Source organism: Haliotis asinina, chromosome 7, assembly GCF_037392515.1.
Source record: "Haliotis asinina isolate JCU_RB_2024 chromosome 7, JCU_Hal_asi_v2, whole genome shotgun sequence".
NCBI classification, from domain to species: Eukaryota; Metazoa; Mollusca; class Gastropoda; order Lepetellida; family Haliotidae; genus Haliotis; species Haliotis asinina.
Window position 1 is genome coordinate 56305538 of NC_090286.1, and position 27982 is coordinate 56333519.

The 27982-nt window shown below is 39.7% G+C and overlaps 1 protein-coding gene and 1 pseudogene across 1 annotated transcript; one reads left to right on the forward strand and one right to left on the reverse strand.

Annotated features, from left to right (window-relative positions):
• The first annotated feature begins 2025 nt into the window (after positions 1-2025).
• LOC137292093 (proprotein convertase subtilisin/kexin type 5-like) lies at positions 2026-10468 on the forward strand. The gene is made up of 5 exons (XM_067823638.1): positions 2026-2311; positions 2668-2802; positions 5445-6395; positions 7232-7316; positions 8526-10468. Exons 1-5 carry the CDS (start codon positions 2026-2028, stop codon positions 9058-9060), a joined length of 1992 nt encoding a protein of 663 aa, XP_067679739.1. The 3' UTR covers positions 9061-10468.
• A 4497-nt stretch (positions 10469-14965) lies between these two features.
• Positions 14966-22846, reverse strand: LOC137292094 (uncharacterized; annotated as a pseudogene).
• Positions 22847-27982: the final 5136 nt, after the last annotated feature.

The window sequence follows — 27982 nt, forward strand, 5'->3', positions numbered from 1 at the left end:
ATAAAGGTACACCGGATACTTTAATATCACAGGGCATGATATAAATGGACACTGGATAAGGTAATGCTACAGAGTATGACATACAGGTACTTTGGATAAGGTATTATTACAGGCTATGACAAAGGGACACAGGATAAGGTTATACTACAGGGAATGACATAAAGGAACATTGGAAAAGATTATACCACAGTGTATGACATTGAGGGACACTGGATAAGGTTATACTACAGGGAATGACATAAAGGAACATTGGAAAAGATTATACCACAGTGTATGACATTGAGGGACACTGGATAAGGTTATACTACAGGGAATGACATAAAGGAACATTGGAAAAGATTATACCACAGTGTATGACATTGAGGGACACTGGATAAGGTTATACTACAGGGAATGACATAAAGGAACATTGGAAAAGATTATACCACAGTGTATGACTTTGAGGGACACTGGATAAGGTTATACTACAGGGAATGACATAAAGGAACATTGGAAAAGATTATACCACAGTGTATGACATTGAGGGACACTGGATAAGGTTATACTACAAGGTATGACATAAAGGACATATAAGACAAGAATTTGTCCAAATGCACGTGCAGTTGCCATCGAACACATCATAACAACACACAGTTGTAATAAGAATATGGACGTGTTTGGAGTTTCCATCTGATTTTTGTACATTTGCAACAACAACAACAAAAAAAAAGAAAGAAAAAAAAGAAGAAACAAACAAAAAAAAGAAAAGAAAAAAGAAACCAAAAAAAAATATGGAATACGCCTTGGTATGACGTGATTTGTTATTGAAAATCGAAATCGTAAAAATATCTACATGAAATGTAAATATTAATGTATGAGATGTAAATCAATGGTATTACGTGTATAACACACACGTTAGTATTTCCTTCCTCTCGACCCTTGTTAAAATATTACATGTTCGTTATTGTCCGTCTACCATAACACTAAAACTACATAAAGATATGTTGTTCCGCACGTTACCCTACACACTCATACTAATATAATAGGCATATTGATAAATGCAAGCACGAACGCACGCACTCATGCACGCACATAAACACAGATCTAGTTCTTCTACGGAACCGCGCATTCCAGTCAACATGGGCAGTGTACATACGAAATTTCACGTGTCTCAGGTCTTGCTGTGAATATTTGCATAATGCACCATTCAAATGAATAAATGAATTTCGCACTTATCAGGACTCTCATGTGACAACAGCCGATTGACCTGGTTGCCTTTGTAACTTGTCGATTGTTTTGTGACAGAGTGGGTGTAGCTAATCGTGGTTGCATTGTTGCTTATCTTATCATATATTTGGTTTGTATCATGGTTTGTTAATCATTCTGCAATTGTTAGTGTTAATTTGTGGCCATCCTAATCACAGGAACTCCGAAACAAGTAAGAAGGACATAAAGACTTTGACCTCAGTCTCTGTACATCAGGAAATATGTCGAGGTGTTGTGAAGAAATAGCAAAGGACACAATTTCTTTTAACTCTGTCATTGTAAGGAAATATTAACTGAATACCAAGTCCTTCAGCCACTTGTTGAGGGAGTTATTTCTCGACAACAAGGTGAATATCATTGTCTAGTGTATTTCCGAAATAGATTGTCGAAGGTAATGCTGTAAAATATGCTTTAGCGTGTTGAATAAAATGAAACACGAATCTGAAGATGTATATTTAGTTAATTTTAACTCCGAAATTCGGAGTGGTGTGAAGGCATCAATGCTACTAGTTCAGTGGGATTTCAGTATGTTGCTAGCCAGCCAGGTACTGGATTACGATTGCTACATATTCGTTGTCAGTCGGTTAGGATTTACTTTTTGCTAACATTTACACCAGTTTAAGCTTTGCTGTGGCTGAAATTACGCATTAATCCGTCACCAAGTACCTTAGAAAATAAACAAATGGATCCAAAGAAAAAAGTCTTACGGCAAGGCTATATATATATGGGAATCTCTCTAAGCTGTTCCGTATTTTGCGACCCTCGACATGCCAAGACTGAATGAAGAGTGTAGAAACAGCGCCATCTGACATCTGGAAGCTGGAGGAAGTCAGTCAGCGCTACAGACTCCACAACTCTACGAAAGATCGACCGAGATCTGGTAGGCAAAGGGTCACAACTCCGGCGCGGGGCCCCTTCATCCGGCTGTTGCCTGTGCTCAACCGGACAATCATTGCAACATACACAGCCAGCAATGTTCCTGGACAGCATGGGATACGACCAATGCGGCCATACAACTGTTATGCGGCCTTATCATCGTCGTGCACGTCTGCAATGCTGCAGAAACGTTCGACCATGGATCCTTAGTGATGAGTCGCGGTTCTTGCCTTATCGCTATGAAGACTTGATGCGTGTCTACCGACGCAGAAATGAACGCTATACACGACACTGTATTCGTGAAGTTGATAGATACAGCGATGGTAGTGTCATGATGTGGGCAGGAATATCCTTGAATGGTGAGGCGGATCTGGTGCACGTACAGGGAAATGTAACTCTTGTACGCTTCGGTGATGAAATTCTCCAACGTCACCTCATTCCCGCCATTGACGTCAGAAAAGAGATTTTCCGGCAAGACGCGCATACTGCACGTGTTAACATGGACTATCTTGCCAGAAAGCAATGTGAATGTGCTGCCATGGCCAGCCAAATCGTCGGACCCCAACCTCATTGAACATTTGTGGGATCTGCTAGACAGACGTGCGTGTGGACAGCCACAACTACAGACGCAACAACAGCTGAGCCATGCATTGCAGGATGAGTGGAGAAGGATCCTTCAACGTCAGATTCGACGACGCATTAATACCCATTATTTAATCTATCTATCTATCTATCTATCTATCTATCTATCTATCTATCTATCTATCTATCTATCTATCTATCTATCTATCTATCATAAATTGTTCTGTCGCCGGGAATTCGGACATTACAATGTGATACGTTTGCAAAAGCCTACTGATATTTGTCGAGATCTGAGCTGTAAAGGTTTTTAAATGTGAATGTCTCTGCACTGAACAGGCAAGATGTACACAACACATCAGTGAACTCACAGACTTAAATTCATGTTGAGCTGTGACCTAGGTGTTATACCCTCACACAAAATATAAATATCAAAAATATAAGGGCAAACTCCGATGTTAGAAAAGGTAGTCCATTTCGGTAATACAACAACTCCATCAGGTTTCTAGTAAACGAAAAAGTATGAAATTAAACTGTCCTCATTCACAGCGAATACGTTCCAAATGAACTGACTGCTTGGCAACGGTATAAAAATCTATAACGAAACTAGCACCATATATCATAACGAAGAGTCATCCATAAAGTACTTTCTTACATAAAAGTGTCTAACCTGATAACTCGTCATCAGGACGTACGTTCAGTTATTGTTATGATCACAATGTGAGTGCATTTAGATTCTAAATATTCTTTAGAACTGAATTTTGTAACACAAGGAAATATTTACGTTTGTGAGCACATGACACACCGGACAGTATGTACATTAGCTTCCGTGAAGGAAACGGTTACTGAATCTCTAGTGACCTTCCAACACATGGTGATCAGCCAGCCGCCCAGCTGAGACAGCTATACTGGAGACTAATGTAAAGGTGAATGTTTCTTACCGTATCAACTGCACATTAGCTGTACCTTATTAAAATCATTTAACAAAGGGACCACTGGAACATTCTCATTACAATTTCGGGTGACCTACTTTACCTGAAATGCCTAGTCTTCAGCCACCCATACTTGTTGTCAGAGGCGACTAACCGGATTGAGTGGTCAGACTCACTGACTTGGTATGCGCATGTCAGCGTATCCAGACTGCATAGATCATGTGCATTCTTGGATTATCTGGTCCAGACAACATTAACTACTGACATATTAACAAGCAAAGAAATGCATTGTCAAACAGACATGAGAAAGTGGAGTAGAAAGTTGGGTGTTTCATGGCTCTTTCAATACGACATTTTCAATGTTTCTGACCAACAATCCTACTGTAGTATTCAAACTCGTAGCTCGCATCTACCATATGTATGTAGATATGTCACAACAGTTGCTTTGCTTTGATGACCCTTATAACTAAAGAAATAATTACAATGTCAATATCTGGCAGAGTTTGTGTCAACGGTCACAAACACTGAGAAAATTACAACTCCAAATGTACTAGGCGACTCTTGTAATAATGCATCTATCACATATTGTAATTTAGACCCGCTATGTAAAATATCTATGTTAGGGAGATGATGGCCAAATATCGCAATACTGCCACTCGAGAACCGGGATGCTTTAAAAGTTGTTAAAAGCAGTATAAATATCAATATCTTTCACTGCCAACAACCAATGTTTCAGGACTCTTCCAGCTGTAAGAATGGTTAATGTCGTATGGATTATCCTCCTGTGCCCTGCATTGCAAGGTTTGTAGACATGTCTTTCATCACTGATGTTCCGTGATGTTCCGGGGTCTTCAGCAACCCATGCCTAGCACAAAAGACGACTACCCTTGTCTTAAGAGGCGGATCGGGTGGTCAGGATCGCTGACTTTGTTGACACATGTCATCAGTTCCGATGCTCATGCTGTTGATCACTGGATTGTTTTGTCCTCACGATTTTACAGACCGTCGGCCATATAGTAGAAATAATGTTGAGTGCGGCCTAAAACTAATCACACTCACTCATGAGTGTCTCATACCAATGAACGTGTAGTTGAATTGATAGTTTGTTACCGGCACTAGCATACTAGTACATACCAGTGTGATGACCCAGACAATTTTGCTACAGGTTTCAAGAATGTCAACACATAAACAAAAGCTCCTAATGGCCGATGCAAATGCAACACACTTTACAAATGTGTACTTGTTTTGATCAGAGCACTTTCAATCATGATAAGAAAATGAATTAAGTCTGACTTAATGTCTCTCAGAATTTATGTTGCACACCACGTCATTGTTTGCAGTTTCCACATCTAAAACACCTTGCAGCAATTGTAACGGCCATTGATATATGCTCTGGATACAACTTTCTGGCTTCAACTCGCCATGTCATTATTTGTGTTCAGTTTGAGGATAACAACATGCGAAGTTCGTTCAGCTATGGTTTAGACCATTGCTACCAAAAGCGAAGTATTACAAGACACAACAGTATGCCAATACAGATTTCTCTGAACATTATCATATTACGCATGCATCTCACCAACTCTCTTTTCATGCATTGTGATGCAGCTACTGTTTTACACTGTACCTATTGCGACGGTAACTACCCTCCTTGATTTGAGATTTATTTATTTCAGTGTATGTTTGTTAAACGCCATCCGAGTCAATCTACAGTCTCAAATGGACATGTGCCTTGTATAGACTGTTATTTAATGAGATGATTAAAAGTATTTCGGTCTTACTATCGGTAATATCTGATCGGATCTTTGTTAACAGTTTCTTCTACAACTACACCTTGCACCAACTGTGACGGTAACAACTGTGTTAACGGTGTGTGTCGACCTCATTGTGTCAATGTGACGCCATCTGGAGAGTGTCTTCAGTGTCTGGACTCCAGGTTCTATGGTAAACAGTGTCAACATGACTGTCCAGACACCTGTCTCAACTCTCGCTGTCAGTCGAACAACACCCGTGTTGTGTGTACAGAGGGATGTGTGGACGGCAAGAAAGGAGATAACTGTGGAGTGAACTGTCCTACAGCCTGTACACATTGTGAACGTTATGGTGATGTCTGTACAGGACCGTGTCAGGATCCCCAGTATTATGGTCCACACTGTAGGACACCTTGTCCCTCCAACTGTACAGATGGATGTAATAGGATCACAGGTAGGTGTGTTACCTGTCTCCCCAACTGTAGAGACTGTGACAGGGAAACAGGCGAGTGTATACACTGTGCTGAAGGGTACTGCAAAGGTGGATGTGACGAAAAGGGAGATAACTGTGACAGCACATCTTGTAAAACAACATGCCGAACAAACTGTATAATTAATGACTTTACGAAAAACCAGTGCAGTGGACCTTGCATCAACGCAAACTACTATGGAAAGATATGCACCACTCCATGTCCAGAGAACTGTGACAAATGTGAGAAAGACTCCGCGCAATGTCTCAACTGTGCACCAGGTCTGAGAGGGGAACTGTGTAACGAGTCATGCCCATCTAACTGCATGGTCTGTGATCGCTTTGTAGACCTGTGTATCGGGGCTTGCCGAGATCCCAACTATCATGGATGGAACTGCTCGACACCTTGCCCCGTCAGCTGTGACGGTTGTGACAAGGACACTGGGCTATGTATAAGCTGTGTCCAGGGCTATAGCAGGACCTACTGCGACGAGGTGTGTTCTCCGTGTGTTGAGGACGCTTGCCACAGAATTCCTTGCAAAACACGTGAGTTATGCTTGCACGACATTTAAAAATGTTTGATATTGATTGTTTAGTAAGAGAGAGCTTTTAACCATTAATAAATACTTGCCTAACTCGTTTTCACACAAAACGTGAGTTATTCATTCTTTTGAGTTTGAAGAACTGTTGATTCCATTAGGTTGAAAAGAGGTATCGTCTTCCCTGTTGATACGGATATTATATTAAACATTTTCACAATAAAGACAATAATTGTTTTTTGAATTTCTGTATAGTGCAATTTCAATCCATAAAAAAATGCAACCCATAATGACCCGGACCGTATTCTTTCGTACGCATTAATGACAAATTGATATCCAAGACCTTAACACTGGCAAGTTTGATGATGAGATGACAACACCTAAGGGATGAATATAACTTTGAGCATTCTAGAAATTGACTTTTGAAGTAATGATGTTTCTACTTTTGTGGTTATTAATAGGTGTTAAAACCAACAACTCCCATTAGTGAATAGTCTTGAGAAATTGGCTTAATGAAGACATTCAACAATATAGAACAAATATTTTATGGGTTGAAGACAGTTAGTTCAGTGACACAGTAGATATAGTGGAAGCTGGTTCGATCCCAGGTCGATGGTACATTTGTGACAGTGCTTCTTATAAATAGTGACATACTTAATGCATGCAGGTTTTTAAACTTGTATCTTAACATCTGGGATGTAGTAGACAAGCACTTATAAAACCTGCTAACGGTATATCTGTCGCTACAAAAGTACAACAGCTGTAAGCTGGACGGTAACTCAACTTGCTTCCTATCTTAAAAATGTCCGTGTCATGGTTTACCAAACTGGCCTTCATTTGCAGGTTCGTCTGATCACATCTTAGTTATTTCCATCGGATCAGTAGCAGGGATTCTATGCTGCGTTATATTTCTACTCATATTCAAGAGGTCGGTATCACCTTTGGATTACGTGAGTTTAGGTTTACGCCGCACACAGCAAATTTCCAGCTATATGACGGCGGTTTGTAATAGTCGAGTCTGAACCAGACAATCTAGTAATCAACAGCACGAACATCTATCTAGGCAAATGGGATACAATGATATGTGTCAACCAAGTCAGCGATCCTGGCCACCCGATGCCGTTAGTCGCCTCTTACGACAAGCATGGGTTGCTGAAGATCAGTTTTAACCCAGATCTACCCAGGATCACTTTTTGACATAAAATGAACATTAGTAACTTTGTAATAATAATTATTTGTGGAAATTACTAGTTACTGCTGACAAAAATAGGCGGTGAATATACTGAGGAGATGATTTGTGGGACAGCTGCTTGGTAGCAAGTGAAATGTTCATCCAGGATCCCTGGGCCCAGATTTTCGAATCACTCTTAGCGCTAAGATTAACTTACGTCTAACTAAGAGGGCTTCGAAAATCTAGGCCCTGGGTTGTAACGTCTTACGTCAGTGATACATGTGGCCGTTGAGGTTCATCAGCTCAAAATCCAAAATTTATATATACTTAAATTGCCATAAAGTTTCCAAATTATTCATGCAATAACATTGAATGACGAGGTTAGTCTATCGGTCATTAATTACTATGATCAATATGGTTGAATGTCAGACCATGCTGAGGAAGATTTGTTCAAAATTGTTTTTTCTCCCAGGATATAATATTTCCTTGACGAAATATGATAAAGGACGTGGTAAGTCGGTATCAGTCTAGGCAATACGCTTCACATGAATATCACATTAGGTTGACATGAATCATATCAGTGCATTTGTCTTGATTAATATATTTTTTGCTGTATTCATCTAAGGCCATACATAAAAAAGTGTTCTTGTTTCTCATTACATCTCGATCGAATAATTCGCCTCTTCCTTAGATTTTACATATTTATTTTTACACAAGAGAAAATTCATCTTTGACGTTCAAATTACCTTTCTAACCTTTTAAAGTTTTTGAGTTTCTATTTTCACAGAAATCAAGGGGTTCTGGACATAAAATAAATTAAAATTCAATTCTCCCGCCCAACCAATATGTTTTTAAAAAAATGAGGAGAAACAAGAATATTGTTTTGTGTAGCCTAAGTATTCACAATGTAATAATGTAAAGAAATGCATCGGATTCCTAATTTTGCACATCATGACAAATTTACAGACGCTTGATTCGAGTACACTGCTGTAATGGCTCTGGCAGGAATTACAGCGATAACGTGGCTCACAGATACTGGGAGATTGACGTCAACTTAGTTTCCGGGCAGTCTGGCCGTGCTGAGGAGTCTGTGAGACCTGCATTACCTCTCACAGACAGACCTCGCGTAAGAACTGCTGGCACCGCGCAATCAGATGGTCAAGGTCGAGTTTTCTTGTCTCAGACCCTTCCACCAACACCTGGACAAGACGAACCTGCAGGAAGCGACTCTCAACATGTAGATTTGACAGAAGACAATGGTGATACAGGAGAGTCATTGATGACACTGCTAACTGCATCAGCTCTTTCTGAGAATGCCAGAGATTCTCAGCGTCAGTCTGTCCAGAGTGACACAAGGATCGCTGTTTCAGAAGAAATCCAAAGGATGACCGAAAGGACCGATTCGATCATTTTCATCGAAAAGAACTGTGATTTGTCAAACGTGAGCGTCCGATATTTGACAGCGAAGAAAGTTGACAGCGTCAGCGCTACTTATGACTAGTGACATGTACTCAGGGTGGTACGCTACCATTATGCCATGAACTATGTTTGACAAACACGCCTCCATTTTGGTAAAAACAATTCAACAAACCGGATACCCCACTTCCGTTTCAAAGATCATAACAATGGTTGAGCTGTGATAAAATCTCCAACAGTTTTATTTCATGGGTGCATATCCGCAAATCTTATTTAACGTTCATCTCGTTGATATATTTTGAATTTCCTGATATCGTTCATTAAAGATTTTCATGTTCAGACTCAATAATTTACGGACCGCGTCATAGAGCTGGAATATTCTTGATCATGGCGTTAAACAACAAATAGGGAGCCATGCAAAAAGCCAGTACACATTATATTGTACATATGCATATGTTTTCATTACAATCACACATGTGGATATACGAATAGATGTAACTGAAGTATTCCTAGTGAATCTCAGGTCATATGTTAATATGTACTGGACAACGGTTGACAGACTGCGTTAGTGTCAACCCTGTCTGACTATACATGCCAACGACAAACAGATATTATGTCAACGAAAGTGTTGCAGTTCTGGTCCTCTTTATGCGATTTGGCTGTGAAACGAAGACATGTGGATGCCAGTGAAGGAAAGGCATAATCCTTGAAATGCGGACTTCGCGACAGTTTATTGTGTGCCACTGTACAAATATGATGCTTAGCTAACCTTACATTCTAGTCATTCTGGACAAGACCCGTGAGATCACTTCCGTCTGAAAATATAGGGGTATGAAATATAGGGATTTGGGTTGTACATATGTAAATAGTAAATACGTCAACGCAAGACAATAATCAGTCTGGTCATCCTCAATTTGCGTAAAAGACAAAAGAGCGATGGCAATGACACACATTTTAAGATCAGAGATGACACCAGGTTTTCGCGAAAACGTAATTATGTCCAGCAACAGAGATATTACAGACCACTCAACACCCACCTACAGAGACTGTTGTATTATTTCAATGGTGGAAGTTTGAATATCTTGAAATGAAAGATGGTTTATATGGTCTCAGTTGTGGCAAAATGTCCGTGACAAATACTTCCTTCCACTGGAGAACGATTGTTTTTGTTCGGTTTTTATTCACTTTATAGATTAAATTTGTTGATGGATGTTATTACACATTATATTTCACGCCAATGCTATGATGCAATGTATATTATATAATGCACTGCCAATTTCAATAAACAAAATATGACACATATTCGTTAAAATTATTTGGTTTAATCCTTTAGGTCAGGGGCAGGAATAACGTAAATAAACATTTGTTTTATAGTCAAAGTTGCTGAAAGCGTACAGTTTTCTATGTCTCAAAATCAAACTCATACGCGATACACGCTATGACTCTCCATGTTACAACTCAACATTTTGAATAAAAATGCATACAGTTTTTTACGTCCGTGTGTAATGATTTCACAGTTATTAGCGAACAGGAAGGCACGTTCTGGTTTCATCCCCCGAGATGATCTCTTACCGTACAACACAGACAAAGTGACCTGTAACAGAATGAACAGCGGAGGACATAGCCACGGAAGCTGGTTGGCTGATACACAGACTAACTCTTATCCTCTGATTATACATGTATTTAATTTATACATTTTGATAGTGACAAATAGACTTTAGATTGAAAAGAAGGCTCAGTGAGCTGGGAGTTCCAGGACGGACCTGGTGCAAGAGCTTTATTTAGAGCTTTAGCATTGCAGGGAGGGCAGTATGGGAAAATTTTATGGTTCAGGGAATGTGAGACAGTCTACACATGGGTGCGTGGGGGTTCTAACTACAGTTACACAGTCCTGAACGGTTCATATTTCAGGATGTCTTTTACATGTACTTACTTTGAAGGGACAATCTTAGGCATATTTTCTGTCTTCACTTGACCACAACGAAAGGCGTTAGAAATATTTGAACTACAAATTCACTTTAGGTCAGCTTGTCATGATTATATTCTGATATTAATTATAGATAATAATTTTATTGAAATATAACATTACGTCTTCAAAATGTAATGGATATTCTCCCACTCCATTGCACACACAAAGACTCCATCACCTTGTGCATAGACAGGTAACATATATTTGACCCATCCAACAATACCTAATGACCATGTCAGCACATGTTGTTTGTGCCTTTATATAATGACATGACTGTACACTTCATGTACCTATTCTTGTGGATGAAACATTTCTTACTTATATGACTTTTTACATTCGATATACCAAACGTTAGACTTACGCAGGCGCCTTTTATGGAAATCGTGGGAAAACATTTCACACAAACAAACCATATGGGTGTCGTATGAAAACCCGTATAAATGTAATGTTATATTCATACTCACCCACGAATGATGGTCCTTAAATTACACAAATTCAGTATCTTTCACTATGCCAGTTATACCTCACGACATATACAAAGGATTAAGTGAGTGAGTTCAGTTTTACGTCGCACGACATGCATGGGTTACTGAAGATCAGTTCTAACCCAGGTCTTCCCGGCTCTGCATATACCAATGCACATATTGTGTATGTTTAAGCCCTTTCAGAGACCATGTTTCCACGAGTATGAGACATCGATGCCTATGTCCTAGTTCACACTGTCCGCGGTGATAACCTCAGTGAAACATAGCATGAAACAGATAGTTACCGATTACGTCCCGAGAGCTGTGTGCTAAAAGAAACAAAAATCACATGTTCATGATACTTGGCTTTTCATTTTCTAATATTTCATTGTTCACAGTTTTAGCGACTAGTGGTATTTGTTCCAGAGACACATTAGGTACAATCAGGCATTTTTTATGAAGCGTTACACCTATGTGTATGATCACGACGTACGTTGTTTATTGACACAACTTAAACTATTCCCTCAGCCGATCCAGAGAACAACACACAGCTGCATTAGTTAAGGAGAATCTTCGTCCTTTCATGACGGATCGTGTATTTGTTTCAACATGAAGAGGTTCGATCCTACACAGTAATATGAAAACACTACACTATTTTTATGTACTTTATATAACAGTCTAAACTGGTAAAATATTTCAGAAAAGATCACAGAATTTACTACTACAGTGAATATATTACACTGACTCAAAATGTCGATCTGGTACAGATTTGGAGGTTACGTAACTACACAATATTATTTAGAAATTAGTCATTATTAGTCATATGTAACAGGGTATATTTGGGTTCTAGTCCTTTGTTAGTTTGAGTCCAATCCGAGATTCGTCCGACTACTAAATCGGCAGCACACAAAGTCAGCTACCGCGACTTCCAACTTATCCCAAATATAACACACGTTAGAAGGTTACAGCTTATTATTGGTATAGAATGTTATTGGCCCAGGATTGCTGTACAGTTGATATATGATATTATATTAAATGCCACATATTACGTGCTCGTGTTATTGCCTTCACTAAACTGCGTGTCGGCAGTCTTTTCTGGATGACATCTGTGTGACACAATAGAGGAAATGCAGATCTCCGTTCACACATTACTGATTAAACTTTTGAAAACGGTGAACTTACACAATAAAGAGTCTTAACGTTTTGTTATTACAAAATATTGAACCGTGATGAAAGTGTGTGTGTGTGTGTGTGTGTGTGTGTGTGTGTGTGTGTGTGTGTGTGTGAGAGAGAGAGAGAGAGAGAGAGAGAGTGTTTTAGATGGAATACATATGATGCATGCTTTCATGCTTTCAGCTGGATAAGATTGAGATGTGGGAGGCGAATCAAAGGCATGCGTTTTACGATCCTTAACTCAGCTGTTCTTGGCGGAAAAATATAACAAGGCGGCTCTTCACGATGAAATAAACGTTGAGCACTCCCACGACACATATTCGTTGTTACATGTTCCTTAACGATAGGGAGTACCTTTGTACTGGTATAAGAAATTCTTAAAGTGCTACACAATCATACATCATCAGTGTCAACAGTGATAGTTCACTTCATACACAACTGACTCAACAAGATGGGAAAAAACTTTTCCGTACTCTGTCATGGTCTTCCTTTCTGCTTCAAGATGTTTTTGTCTTAAGTCTATGGTTACTTTGTTGAGCACCCACAATTTTACCATCAAGACATCAAAAATAATTATCTTACTATAATAACCTTGACCTTATAGTAGCCTTTTAGGGTTTATATGTGGCCTAGGATAATTATAATACCTAGGATTGTTGTCGGGGAATTAGCTTGGGACCGCACACCTTCAAAATAACCAAGAGAAGCATCAATTAGTGGCCAGTCTTTATTCGGTGCATTTCATGAGTCATCACATAATAAAACATTAGCAAAATTTCTACAAATAATACATATGAAAGCCATGTGAATTAACAATTACACAAACCTTACTGACAAAATACCTTACAATAAACAATCGCAAGGATTACACGGAGGTGAAACCAGCGCAGCTGACAAATAAGCGTAGATAGTAAGTAAGCGTAGATAGTTAGTAAGATAAGTAATACATGCGTTATCAATAACTAAAATAATCTTCTGTTTGTGGAGGTCGTAAATGACAGGGGACACAACTTAAAGGGCGCAATATAAATACACAAATAATATACATGTACACGTCAGTGTGCTAGTTGAATCATATGACCACATTTTTACATCTAGACTATCGTGGGATACAAAAGATCATATGTCGAACATCATGTTATTGAAAGTATTCAACGTATATATATAATTAGAGCTTAACAATAGTGAAAACGTGGCAATATTGAGCAGCAGAATGCAACAACAAGGCTTATGCGCGCTCCCTAGTTTTGCGTGTACAGTATAGTTACGTCATGTAATACATTTGAATTAAACGCACACAATAACCATTTAGAAATACATTCACTGGTATACATTTGATTGTAAACACGCAATAAAATATACAAGACGTGCACAATGATTTCTCTACTTCCACGAGCCCGATTATAGGTAAATGTGATTTACTAAAGTTAGATTATGCCTGACGCTACTAAATTATACTGTAAGCTATTTTGACGTAGACTACATATTTAGGGTGGTGCTACATGGTCTTACCTAACTAAAATATTCCCTGGTGTACTTAGCCTATACTGCATAGTTTAACTGACAGTATATCGTTTAAACTAACAGTATGGAACGCAACAGAAAACATGAACTTAATTTAGGAACATACATTGAATGAACATGGCTTACCTTCAAAATAACCAAGAGAAGCATCAATTAGTGGCCAGTCTTTATTCGGTGCATTTCATGAGTGAAGTACCCCGAATAAAGGCCGTTATATATACCACCGATGCTCTCAGAGTTAGTGATATGGACGCACGTTCAACTGAGTAATCCTTAAACAATACTTACAAATGTTACTAATCTACACTGCTGCCTATCTGAAGTTTGAGATTACCAGCGTAGCTTCAAAGACTTGAGAATGCAGAAATGACTAAAATTATCTAACAGTTTTCTCGGCGAGTGTGTTATCATAGCGTAATCTTTACCTTTTCTCTCTGGACATGTATTCTTAACGATTAGTACATAACGCTTATCAAGTAACTTAGTAATTAAGACGAGCGCATATCTCACTGATGGATTAATATACTTGGAACGGACCATGCCTGTAATCTTAAAGGTTAACACTCAATGCTAATTATCTTATAACCTGGAAAATGATCACCAATAACAGATACAGCGTTCAGTATTCTCGTTTTTGAGTAAAAATATACAAACTGGGTTGTTTAGTTCTATTCTATAAACTCAGAAATATGTATATAAGACCGAGGAAAATATGGCGTATTTTAGAACTATGATATACCCCTGGGCGTCATGGAGCTTTTGTCCTCAAAAGCTTTTATGTTGAGAACAGTATACATCATACAAAAATAAGATTATGTGAAATAAAGACATGAATGCAAGACATCAGATCACATCAAATATCAGATATCTAAATGACTACACACTACAATAGATACACAATGTAATGTATTGCTCAGTCCTGTCTGACCAAGGACCTGATAGAAACTGTTGTGGACTTGAAGAAAGTATGCACTGAAAGGCTGTGATAAAATCTTACGAAGATGACGATTAAAGAAGGATATTCTTATGTTGTTGGGGATGACAATGGAAGTTGTAGTCAGGTTGTTTGTAATGGTGAATCCTGGCCAATCAACAGATAGAGTAGGGAAGAAATAACCTGAGATACGAAGGTTGTCAATGGTGTAAGGTGGCTGAATGTTCCAATAAGAAGGGCAAAGAGTCAAAGACATGACTGGGACGGTAACACAATCTGGACGTGTAGTGAGTTCTAGCCAGAGACCATTCTGAGAAGCGGATCCTCGGCGACAGAGAAGGAGCAAGACAGAAGCAATGGCTACAGTGAGCAATCCTAAAAGAATAGACACATGACAGTCAGCTAAGTCCCGTAGCACAAGGTCAGATGCACCTTCACTAGGAGTAGTTGAAGCAATATAACTGAGATCTGGAGGCATCACAGCTTTGACAGGGGCAGCCCGGGTGACCAACATAAGGGCAGCAGTAAGTGAACGAATTTTAAAGAACATCCTCAGAGCCAAAATAAATGTTATACCAGAGACAGTACTAGCACTAGTAGCAATGAGGAAATTTGTATTCAGCCATGTGGTTTTAACGGGAATTTTTCCATCAAGAAGGGGTTCAGCTATTGTTTGGAAAATAGTTTCATCTCTCTTGGCACTCTCTGCAACATGCTTCAGACTAAGATGTGCCTTATGGTCGTTTGCCAAAATATCGGACATCTCATGTGAATATATATTAAACTTTGGAATCGAAAAATTAAGGGCTTTCTGAAACGTTGTATCTCCGGCAATTGTTGAGAGTGCAGACGAATCAAAGAAGTGTTGAAGTAAAGCTAGATTGACAGGGGAAGTTTAGAGATGTCCCTAGAGGAATTGTTACAAGATGAGAAGGCTGCTGGATAGGGGAATGCTTCAGTTGATAAAGAGCAGTAACAAGGGAGTTCCAGAACACAAAAGGAACAACCAGTAACCATGCGATGACTGCCATTACAAGCAAGCCTTAGAAAAGGAATCCTGTATATGAGAACATGAGAGTCATCTATCATTAGTATCTGGGGAGGCTGGGGTTTGGTAACGTAACGAAAATTACAGAGATTTGGTATTTTGAAACAAGGCAAGAGCACATGAAGGCATAGTTGTAGAATGGACTGCAATCCGAAAGGGACACTGAAGCAATACGTCATCGCCGAAGCAACAGCCTATGATAAAACTGGAGAGTTCAACATAACTTTGATGGTCTTGTGAAATTGCAACAATATCTGGAATATCTAAAAGTTGTGTAGCATGAGAGGACGTATCATTGATGGGTAAGGGTAGAGATATTACTTTGTATAGTTGATATGGCTGGATCACAGAGGACAGTGGAAATTTTACTGAAAGGTAAACATTGGACTTTGAACGGGTAAAGATGAATTTAGCATTAGCATAATAATAGTTGGGAGTCGTTTGCAGAATCTTGAAGGTTGGGTACTTTTGGGAGAGAAGATTTGAAATGTGGTGTACAGTCTGTTGTAGGATCTCAGGAGGAATGAGGAGTGGTGACAAGTTATGCTTGGCTAAATCATGGATACCTAACTTTAGTTCCTCCAGTTGATGTTCTACAACATATGCTTGTTGAATCTGGTCAATTAATAGTGATGTCATTGTTGCAAGGGATGACTGAATGGACTGAACATTTTTCTCAAGGGCAAGGGCAGTAAATTGAATAGCGTCGTGGTTTGCCTTAACGCCTTTCACAGCATTTTTGAAGCGAATATCAACGACTTTCATGAATGATGACATATGAGCAGAGTGTTGTTTGAGGGTGTTTGCAAGACTAAGGTCATGGTTTGTGAGGGCATTAATGTGTTGAGCAAGTTTGTTGACATCATTTGTAGTTGCTGTTCCAAATAATGTCTTAGACAAAGAACCAACAAAACTTAAAATTGCTCTTTTGGAGCGAGAGGAGGTAGAGCGACTGGTTTCAGGGATGAGCTTCATGATTTGTTGACGAGTTGCATTAAGTTGAGTAACACATTTGGTTTTTTAAACATTTAAATGCATTTGAAACTCATTGAGGAGTGGACAAATGTTGTCACCCTGGTGACAGCCACTCATTGTGGGAATACTTGGAACTGCTGGAAGCTTGATTTCGTAGGTGTGGACCCAAAACTCTGTGGTAAAGTGAACTTTGGAGGTTGGCTGGTAGATGATTCCATAATTAAGTCGTTGAACTGGTCTTGAACACATAATAGGATGAGCGAAAACAGTCAGTAGCCAAAGTAACATCAGACTCCATGGAGACCCTTAGAGAAACGAAAGCAATGGAACCAATAAAACAACGATGACCTGGAGATGCAAAATGTCCTGCAGTAACATATGCAAATCCTAGTACTTATGAAACACAGAAACTACGTAACTGTTGAAAGGTTGGTCAAACATTATTTAAGGAACCAAATGAAATATCTTTAAGAGACTGAGGAGTGTGAGGCACCTCTTGAACTACTGAAAAACCTTGGTTTGCATTTGCATGCACGTCCAGAATGTGTCTTGTGCTTGTGGAAGTGTTTGAAAAGATGAGAACTGAGGTTTGAAGCAGGCTCCCAGGTGGTTTTGGAATATCCAGTCCATTTGACCTGGTAGTGTTTCCTACCCCTAATGATTTTGCAGCGAAGGATCGCATCAACGGGGAATGTTTGACTTTGATGGATGTCAACATCATGTGTCTGAGAAGTAGAAGGAGTGGGTGGAGAATTAAGGATGTCCTTTGATTGTGAGGATTCTGGAGTTGTGTCATCTTCAGAGTCATCTGTTTGCTGAGGAACTGAGGATGGACATGTAGTCTCTTGCTCACCATTTGGAACTTTGGTATTGTGCTGATCTTCGGTTCGATCAGTGTAAGCTTTCAGCCGGTTAGCGTGAATGAGGGACTTGTGAACTTTGGCTGTGTGTGAATGCTGTAGCTTGAATGTGTGATTTGGAAACAAAAATCAATGATAGTGAAAGGACCTGCCCATTTGCTTGACAATTTGGAAGAGAGGCCTTTTGGAACTGTAGGGTCAGTTAACAGGACCTTGTCACCAACGGAGAAGGAAGGGACCTTAGCCTTCAAATCTGTATGTTCTTTATTGATTTTCTGACTAATCCGCATGTTGTCTTTGGCTAAGGATTTGGCAATTTTGAGATTTTCCAAGATTGTGTTAAGATGTTTCTCAGCAGTTTTCCCTACTGTGGGCTTTGGAAGTAGCCTCAAATGTATTGGAAGATGCATTTCCCGACCAAACATGAGATAGTGAGGCGTATAGCCAGTGGAATGGCATGGAGTTGAACGCATAGACATCATGATACAAGGGATCAGATCTGCCCAATTGGATTGATCACGATCAACATAAGCTCTGAGGACTTGCTCAATGGTACTGTTCCTTCCCTCACACATATCATTAGTCTGAGGGTGATAACTGGAGGTATAGTGATGCTTGATTTCAAGGAGCTCACAGAGAGCATTGACAAGCTTAGACGTGAATTGCCGTCCTGTCAGAGAGAAGGGTACGAGGTGCCCCAAAGCGAGTGATCACTTCATTGAAAAGAATTGTAGCAACCTTAGTAGCCTCCTGCGTATGCATAGGAAAACCTTCTGTCCAACGCGTTAAAGAATCAACGACCAACAGAACATACTTGTAGCCCCCCTTGGTTTCAGGAAGGGGACCTAAAATGTCAATATGAAGGCGAGAGAAGGTGTCTTCAATTGGTATTGGAACCATTGGAGCTGGCTTGATCTTACGCTTAGATCGCTGACTGACATCATAGGATTTCATGTAGTTGTCAATATCTTGATACATGCTGGGCCAGTAATATTTGGTTAAGAGGGTTTGCCGAGTTGAGTCCCTACCAAAATGACAACCACCTACTTTTGAGTCATGATAGGCATACAGAAGATCTTTGCGGAGAGAGAGAGGCACAACCAGTTGAGTGACGACAGAGGGGCGATTGTTTTTGGAACCTTGAAACTTGGATTGATGAAAATGGTAAAGGACACCATCACAGATATCATATTCTTGAGCACGACCTCTAAGACCTTTGACCTGAGATTCACTGTAGGATTCCGGAATTTCACCTTTTTGAAGGAAGTCTATAATGGGCTGAAGATCCGGGGAATTGTATTGTTTTACATCCAGTTGCTCTACATCTAACTCAGATGAATATAACTTCAAAATCATAACCATCTGGCACAAGTGACCATCTGCCTAGACGTCCAGAATCTTCTTTGAATTTATGTAGCCATGTCAAAGCTTTGTGATCTGTGTACACCTGAAATTTCTTTGATGCCAAATATACCCTAAAGTGTTTAATTCCTTCTACAACCGCTAAGCATTCTAAGTGTGTGACACCCCATTTTCTTTCTGCTGGATGTAAAGAGCTGCCACCATAACATATCACATGTTCACGTCCCACTGTGTCCTTTTGACCTAAGATGTACCCAGTGGAGGTACTTGATGCATCAGTGGTGAGAATGAATGGACGAGAGGAATCTGGATAAGCAAGAACTGGAGATGATGTAAGTTTTTGCTTAAGTGTAGTGAAGGCCAGTTCAGCTTTGTCTGACCAAATGAAGGGTGTATCTTTTTTTAGGAGATCATAAAGTGGTGAGGCAATTCCTGAGAAGTTTTGGACAAATTTTCTGTAGTAACTGTCTAAACCCCAAAAGTATCTAACGTCATGAACATTCTTTGGTTTGGGAATTTTATTGACCGCCTCAATTTTAGATTGATCTACTTTTATTCCATCCTTGTCAAAAATGTGACCTAAATACTGAACTTCTTTGGCTGCAAACTTACACCTACTAGCTTTTAAAGTAAGTCCAGCCTGTTTGATCTTTTGGAACACACATTCCAAATGGGTCAAATGTTCAGAGAAAGATTTGGAAAATACAATCACATCATCCACATAGATCAAAATGTATTTCCAATTCATTTCTTTTAATGCTGCTGATATCGTGCTTTGAAATGCCATTGGAGCATTTTTAAGGCCGAAAGGGAGACGATTCCACTCAAATATGCCATCATTAGTGATGAATGCCGATTTGTGTTTTGTGTCAGGATGGAGGGGAATCTGCCAGAAGCCACTAGCACAATCCAGAACACTAAAGAATTTTGCTTGACTTTCACCAACCGTATCTATGACATCTTCAAAACGAATGAGAGGGAAGAAAATGGACTTGGTGACAGAATTCAAACGTCTGTAGTCGACCGCAAAGCGATAGCTGTTGTCACGTTTGCGTACCATGACCACGGGGGAATGTCATTCAGAAGAACTTGGGAGATAATGTTGGCTTCCAACATTTCATCTATTTGTTTTGAACATTCTTTCCGGATTTCAGCACTTTGACGATAGAAGGGAAGTCTTACTGGTCTGGCATCACCTGTTTCTATTTTGTGCTGATGCAAATGAGTTGTACCTAGTTCAGACCAGTTTTGGGCGAAGGCAGATCTTTGAGAATTTAAAAAGGATAAGAGAATTTGTTTTTGTTCTGCGGATTCACTTACATCAAAGGATATATCAGCTGTTGGTATTGAATTTTGGCTGGGGGTGGATGAGTTGAGACATGAGGGGGTCCAAAGTTTTTGTGAGTGACTGGAGTGTGGGGTTGAGAAGGTCTGTGACTGGAAGGACCTATCTGTGAATTAAGTGATGGTGATAAGATGACTGTAGAGTGATATGGTGAAGACGCATTGAACTGATTTGACATGTTGGACAGACTACCTGAGTGAGTGACTGAGTTGAGAGTAGGCCCTGGGGGTATGTGAGATGAATGACTGGAGTATGTATTGACCTGTGCAGGCATGTTGGATGTGGAGAACCTAGTGTCAGTGTCAGGTGTGTCTGACAGAACTGATACAGAGGAACTATCAATCTCTGACGTGGTTGCAAGGACTCTTTTAGTGTTTAAGTGGACATCTTTATCTGTTGGGTTCAGAAGTCTCATGTACACACCCTTTTTGGAGTTCCTTACAAGACACCTAGCACCTTGAAGTTTTGTTTTAGACAGTTCAGGAGCAGGTTCAAGTAAAAGGACAGCATCTCTTTTGTTCCTACAGATGAGAACAGGAACATCTACCTGGTGTTGGGCTGGAATAACCACTTGATGCTTACTCCTAGCAAAACCTGCATTTGATTCAACCAAGGCAACAGTTATTAGACCTTCGTGAATGTAAAGACATTTAGTAGATAGACAGACAGCAGCTTTGTTAGCTTCCAAAAAGTCCATGCCAAGGATGAGAGAGTGGTGAAGGGAGGAGAGAACATGAAACTTTTGAGATAGAAGAACATTGCCAACATTGATTTCAAGGGAAATGGAGCTTAGTACAGAATGAAGTTCACCACCTACCCATGTTATTTGACTAAGATGGGACTTAGATAACTCTTCCCTGGTGTATCCTGCCTTGTGTAAGAAGCGCATGCTGACACAGCTGATGGATGCACCTGTATCAACAAGAGCTGGGGTCTTCACTTGCTTCACCCTTATCAGAACAGTGTTCTTGACCAAAGGAGCCACAAGTGAGACCATAGAGGTCTTGTGCCTGACCTCAGGGCCCCGAGAATCAGGTGCGAGTCCCTATTGTGTAGGTGTCTTATTCTGTGAATAATAAGCACTGAGGCAAACGCTAACATGGTGTCCTAACTTATTGCAATAAGTACATACTGTGTTGAAGTGTGGGCATGCATAACGACTTGAGCAATACATACCACAGCCATGGCATTTCTGGTGGAGGTGAGGTGGTACCGGAAGTCGTGGTCACCGTGGATACTGTGCCTGAGGGGCCTGGTACTGTTGGTGTTGAACTGCAGATCGGTGCACTTGTGTGGGCATGTTCACTGGATGAGCAGACATCGGTGGTGGTGGCTAATTGGGAGGTGGCAGTTGCTGAGGCTGTTGCTGTGGAGGCTGTCGTCGCCTCTGCACCAGAGGTCTGTTGCTGTAGAAGTCTTGTTGTCCAGTAGCTGATGCGACCACGGTATCCTGCAGAGGAGGGGGTGCTGTCTTGGTTATCAAGGTAGCAACCAAGTTGGTGAGCTGGTCCACCTTTGCTGCAATATTGACATCAACAGGGTTAGCTGACAAGGACTTTTCAGCCACTGTTGCTTGATGTCGTACTTCCTGTAAGGTGGTAGGTTCTTTATTATAAACAATCTGTCGTATTTCACAACGAAGACCATTTACTGCTATTGCCACGACAACGGAAGCATTGAGGTTGAGGTGTGTCGTGGCAGCTTGAACTCTGTTAACATAGCTACTGACAGTCTCGTCAGCACCCTGGGTAATCTGCAGCACACTCACATCAAACGCAGCTTGAGGGGAAAAGCGTTGGTCAAATGACGCCTTTATGCGAGTCAGGTTATTCCTATCTCCATCAGGTAGTTCACGATACCACAATTTTGCCTCTCCTTCACGATAAAATGGTAAGAGTTCCGTTCATCATTGAAGGAGTAAAAGTTTGAAAAGTTTAGAAAGTCCTGCCACCAACTCTGGCCATTTGCTGTTCCGGAGAACTCCTCGAGTTTCACATGTGGCATAGTGGCCATAATTGGGTTACCAGATGAAGTTGCTACTGCCGACGTAGCTGCAGGTGTCGTCGAAGATGCTGCAGTCGTGGAGATGACAGCAGGAGACACAAGGATGGGTGACGGATGTGACACCGAAACGGGACTGAGCAGGCTGGTCCGCAAGGACCTTGGCTCTTGGCCTCTCAGCTTCTGTCTGTAATTATTGGGTGTTGTGCCGGTCATCTAGGATTTCCTCCACCATTTATAATAACCTTGACCTTATAGTAACCTTTTTAGGGTTTATATGTGGCCTAGGATAATTATAATACCTAGAATTGTTGTCGGGGAATTAGCTTGGGACCGCACACCTTCAAAATAACCAAGAGAAGCATCAATTAGTGGCCAGTCTTTATTCGGTGCATTTCATGAGTCATCACATAATAAAACATTAGCAAAACCTCTACAAATAATACATATGAAACCCATGTGAATTAACAATTACACAAACCTTGCTGACAAAATACTTTACAATAAACAATCGCGAGGTGGAGGTGAAACCAGCTCAGCTGACAAATAAGCATAGAGTGAGTGAGTTAAAGTTTAACGTCACATCGGCAATATCTCAGCCATATCGTGACGAGAACATTTAACACTAAAATTAAATATATATAATTATCTATTATATAAAACCTGTCAACGAGGGACAGTAAAACAACTAGAATATCAAAGATGAGAATATAAAACTAGTAACTATACCTAAAACAATTTATCTATAGAGGACAATACAATATAAAAATGGGCTATAGATTGCTAACAACTGAGTGTAGATCACCATACTTGGGTCCATGGGGACTTACTGTACCTTTGCTACCTGCATGGACCCTAGCTGGATTTACATCATCCCCTCAGCCGTCAGCAATTTGGGAAATCTAGCCATGCAAATAAAAACACACTTGTGCTACGATTAAAAACGTGAAAGTTTGAATTTACTTCGAATGTCTGTGGACTTACGTACCCTCTCAGGGGGACAATAGTTTTACAGTACTTCAACCCCCTTTGAGGATACAGCCACTAACAAGCACAGTTACCAATTTAAACTTCCAATAATAAAATATTATATATATAAAATATTATATATTTAAAAATGCAATGATTAAATGAGAGCTTGTGTTATTAAAAAGATCCTTGAGAGTTCGTGAATTAAAATACTGATCCCTTGTGATGGAATACTCAACACAGTCAAGCAGGATATGCTTGACTGTGATTCTTCCATCACAAGGGATACAAAACGGAGGATCCTCACCTTTAAGCACATATTTATGTGTATATCTTGTGTGGCCAATACGACATCGTCGCATGATGACCTCCTCAAATCTGGACTGACAACCCAAGTAGGTGTAACCAATATACGGTTTTATTTCATGTAATTTATTGATACCTACTTGAGTGTCCCACTTCGTCTGCATCAGATCACGGATATACATTCTAATGCAAGCTTTGTGATCTGAATATGGAAGAAGAAGTGGTGTCACAGATTTGTTGAGTGCTGCTTTTGCAGCAAGATCGGCCATCACATTCCCAGAAATACCTACGTGACTGGGTAACCAACAAAAGACGATGTCGTATTGGCCAGTAGCAAGAGTATTATACAGTTCAATAATTTCAATTAAAAGTGGATGTTTACAAGAAATATTTTTAATAGCCTGAAGGCAAGAAAGAGAGTCAGAATATATTATATACTGTTTACGTTTAGGGTGTCTTTGAATATATTTAAGGGCTGTTAATATGACGTTAGCTTCAGCTGTAAAAATAGAACTATTATCTGGTAATCTAGAAGATATTGTTCTGGATCCAATGACAGTAGCACAAGCAACTGCACCGCCGTCCTTGGACCCATCTGTAAATAATGATTTGTAATTGTTATATGTATGTTTCAACTGATTATATTCTTGTTTATACTGTAATTCATTAGTTTCTGATTTTTTAAATGTAGTTAATGTTAGGTCAACCTGTGGCCTAACCAACTGCCAAGGGGGAGAGGAAAGAAGACGGAAAAGAGTTATATTGTTCAGCTCAATACCACCAGCAGCAATCAACGGCTTTATTCTGAGCCCAAGAGGTGGAACAAGAGAAGACTTTTTGCTATACAAATCCTCATAAAGGGGATTGAAGACACAGTTATATGCAGGGTTAGATTCGTTAGAGTATAGTTTTGTGATATATTGTAAAGATAATTTGATACGGCGTTGTGCAAGAGATGGTTCATCGGCCTCAACGTAAAGACTGTCAATAGGTGAAGTTCAGAAGGAGCCAAGACAAAGCCTTAGACCTTGATGATGGACAGGATCAAGAAGTTTAAGATTGCTTTTGCAGGCTCCACCATAGACGATGGAGCCATAATCAAGTTTAGAACGAACGAGTGATCGATATAGATGGAGAAGGGTAGATTGATCCCCTCCCCATTTTGAATTTGAAACCACTTTCAACAAGTCAAGAGCTTTCAGGCATTTAGTTTTAAGTGATTTAATATGTGGTAAAAACGTTAAATGTGAATCAAAGATTAGACCCAAAAATTTGGCTTCCTTCACAACTTTAATGGGTGTCCCATCTAGAGACAGTTCAGGGTCTTTATGTGGTTTGTATTTACGACAAAAATGTATGCAGTTAGTTTTCGATTTGGAAAATTTAAAGCCGTTTTCAAGACACCATTTATTAATCTTGTTTAAACACAACTGCAATTGACGTTCAATGTTATGCATATTTTTACCACGACAAGAAATATTAAAATCATCCACAAATAACGATCCATCAATTGAATCGTTTAAAACTTTTGACAAACTGTTGATCTTGATGCTAAAAAGTGTGACAGACAAAATACTGCCTTGTGGAACACCCTGATCCTGATTGTAATGATCAGACAGGGTAGAACCCACACGGACCTGGAATTGTCTGTTATTTAAAAACTTGGCAATAAATTCAGGCAAACGACCTCGCAACCCGAAGTCATGTAAATCTCGTAAAATGCCATATTTCCAAGTAGTGTCATATGCTTTTTCAAGATCAAAAAGGATAGACACAGCGTGTTGTTTGTTAATTATTGCGTTTTTACAAATGATTCTAAACGCACTAAGTGATCGACAGTACTTCTGTTTTTCCGGAAACCACATTGTATATCTGTGATAAGGTTATTAGTTTCCAAATACCAAACAAGTCGATTATTTATCATGCGTTCCATGGTCTTGCAAACACAGCTTGTTAATGAAATCGGACGATAATTGGACGGATCCGTATGATCACGTCCAGGTTTAGGTATTGGTACTACTATAGCATCACGCCATGAAGAAGGAAATTTCCCGGAAGTCCAAATATCATCAAATATATACAAGAGCGTCTCTAAACAGGATTCTGGTAAGTGCTTCAGGAGTTGATAATGTATGTTATCAGCTCCAGTAGCAGTGTCATGAGCTTGATCAAGAGCAGTATGGAGTTCATGAATAGAAAACATTTCATTATAATCTTCCCCATTATCTGAGTTGAAATTAGTAGTTTTCTTTTCTTGTTGTTTTTGATATTGCTGGAATTTTGGTACATAATGTGAAGAGGAAGAGTGTTTAGCAAGGGTTTCACCTAGTTTATTAGCAATATCTGATTTATTAGTAAGCAATTGATCTCCATGTTTAAGATAATGGACAGTAGATTTAGTATCTTTACCTTTGATTTTCTGGACCATGTTCCATACCTTGGACATGGGTGTCCGAGAATTTATTTTGGATACATAATTTTGCCAAGATTGGCGTTTGTTCTGTTTAAAAGTACGCCGTGCTTTAGCAGTTTAAAATCTTAAATTTATTGAAATTATGCACCATAGGATGGCGACGGAAATAATGTTCTGCTTTTTTCCTTGCCTTCCTAGCTTGTTTGCAGTCATCGTTGAACCATGGTTTTCTTATGTGTGGAACTACAGAGGACTTTGGTATACACTTATCAGCAATGGAGTTAAGTTCTTCAGAAAAGCATTTAATAGCATCAGGAACGTCAATAAAACGTTCAGGTTTAAGTTTTTCAGCACACAGTGTTTCATATAAAGCCCAGTTAGCCTTTTTAAAATTTCGTCTTGATGATGGAGGAACATCGGGTGGAGTTACAGATTTTAATACAGTAGGAAAAGGTCACTTCCACAGAGGTCATCGTGGACTGGCCATTCAAATTCATTTAGTAGTTCTGAATTTGTCAATGACAAGTCAAGAGCAGAATAGGTCCCTGTACCAGGGTGTAAATATGTGTTGGAACCATCATTATAAATACATAAATCATTGTCAGAACAAAAGTCCTCCAACAATTTACCTTTAGAGTTTGTAGTTACACTACCCCAGAGTGGGTTGTGTCCATTTAAATCTCCCATTATAATACAGGGCTTCGGGAGTTGGTCATATAGAGCTTGAAGATCAGTTTTAGTGAACGTCGAAGACGGCGAAATATAAAGAGAGCATAGCGTAAACGCTACATGTAAAGTAATTCTCTCTGCAACAGCCTGCATATTAGTAATAAGTGGAACAGGGCTTTGAATAACGTTTTGTCTGACTAGAATGGATGATCCGCCAGTGGCCCTATCACCCGGAGGTGAAAAACAATGATATGCATTAAATTGACGAAGGTCAAATGTATCTGTTTGTTTTAAATATGTCTCTTGGAGACATATCGCTGAAGGTGTAAAATCTTGGACTAATAGCTATAAATCATGTAAATTAGTCCTCAGTCCTCTGCAGTTCCACTGTACAATATTATTGGAATAAACTGTCTTTTTGGGGGATTTATTGGGGATCTACCCCGCACTCTTTTGGAGGGCGACAAGCTATGTGCCCTAGAATGGACGTTTTCAGAAACGTCCATATCTTCAAGAGACCCATATTTATTGAACAATTGAATTTTGTTCTGTGACCCTTTAGGAGCTCTGCCACTTTGTTGTTTTGAAGCATCAGACTTAGGCTTCGGTTTACTTTTAACAGGTGGCTGACTATCAGCTGTCGATTGAGACTTTGAGTGTGACTGAGATGGTGATGATGATTTGTGATCTGAAGAAGACTTAGATGAAGGAGATACGGTCTTTTGTGTAGACTGAGCTGTGTCTGTCTGAGTAGACTGTTCTGAGATAGACTGTGGAAGATCAGGAGAGATAGACTCAGGAATATCTGAATTTACCCATGTCAGGTCAGTCTGACATGAGCTTGACGAAGTTAGTACTAGCGTAGTTGGTCCTTTTGATAAGGTTTCAGATGTTTTTATGACAGAGGCACAAGTTTCAGTGTGCTCAGTAGATTGTACAATCTTTCTTGCTTCAGCAAAACTGACGTTCCTGGAAAATTTGATTTTGTTAATTTC

Coding starts and splice junctions, on each gene's coding strand:
- LOC137292093 (XM_067823638.1), top strand. CDS start 2,026: ATGAAGAGTGTAGAAACAGCGCCATCTGACATCTGGAAGCTGGAGGAA. Junction 2,803..5,444: donor GTGGAGAAGGATCCTTCAAC/GTCAGATTCGAC, acceptor CTTTGTTAACAG/TTTCTTCTACAACTACACCT. Junction 7,317..8,525: donor TTTCTACTCATATTCAAGAG/GTCGGTATCACC, acceptor ACAAATTTACAG/ACGCTTGATTCGAGTACACT.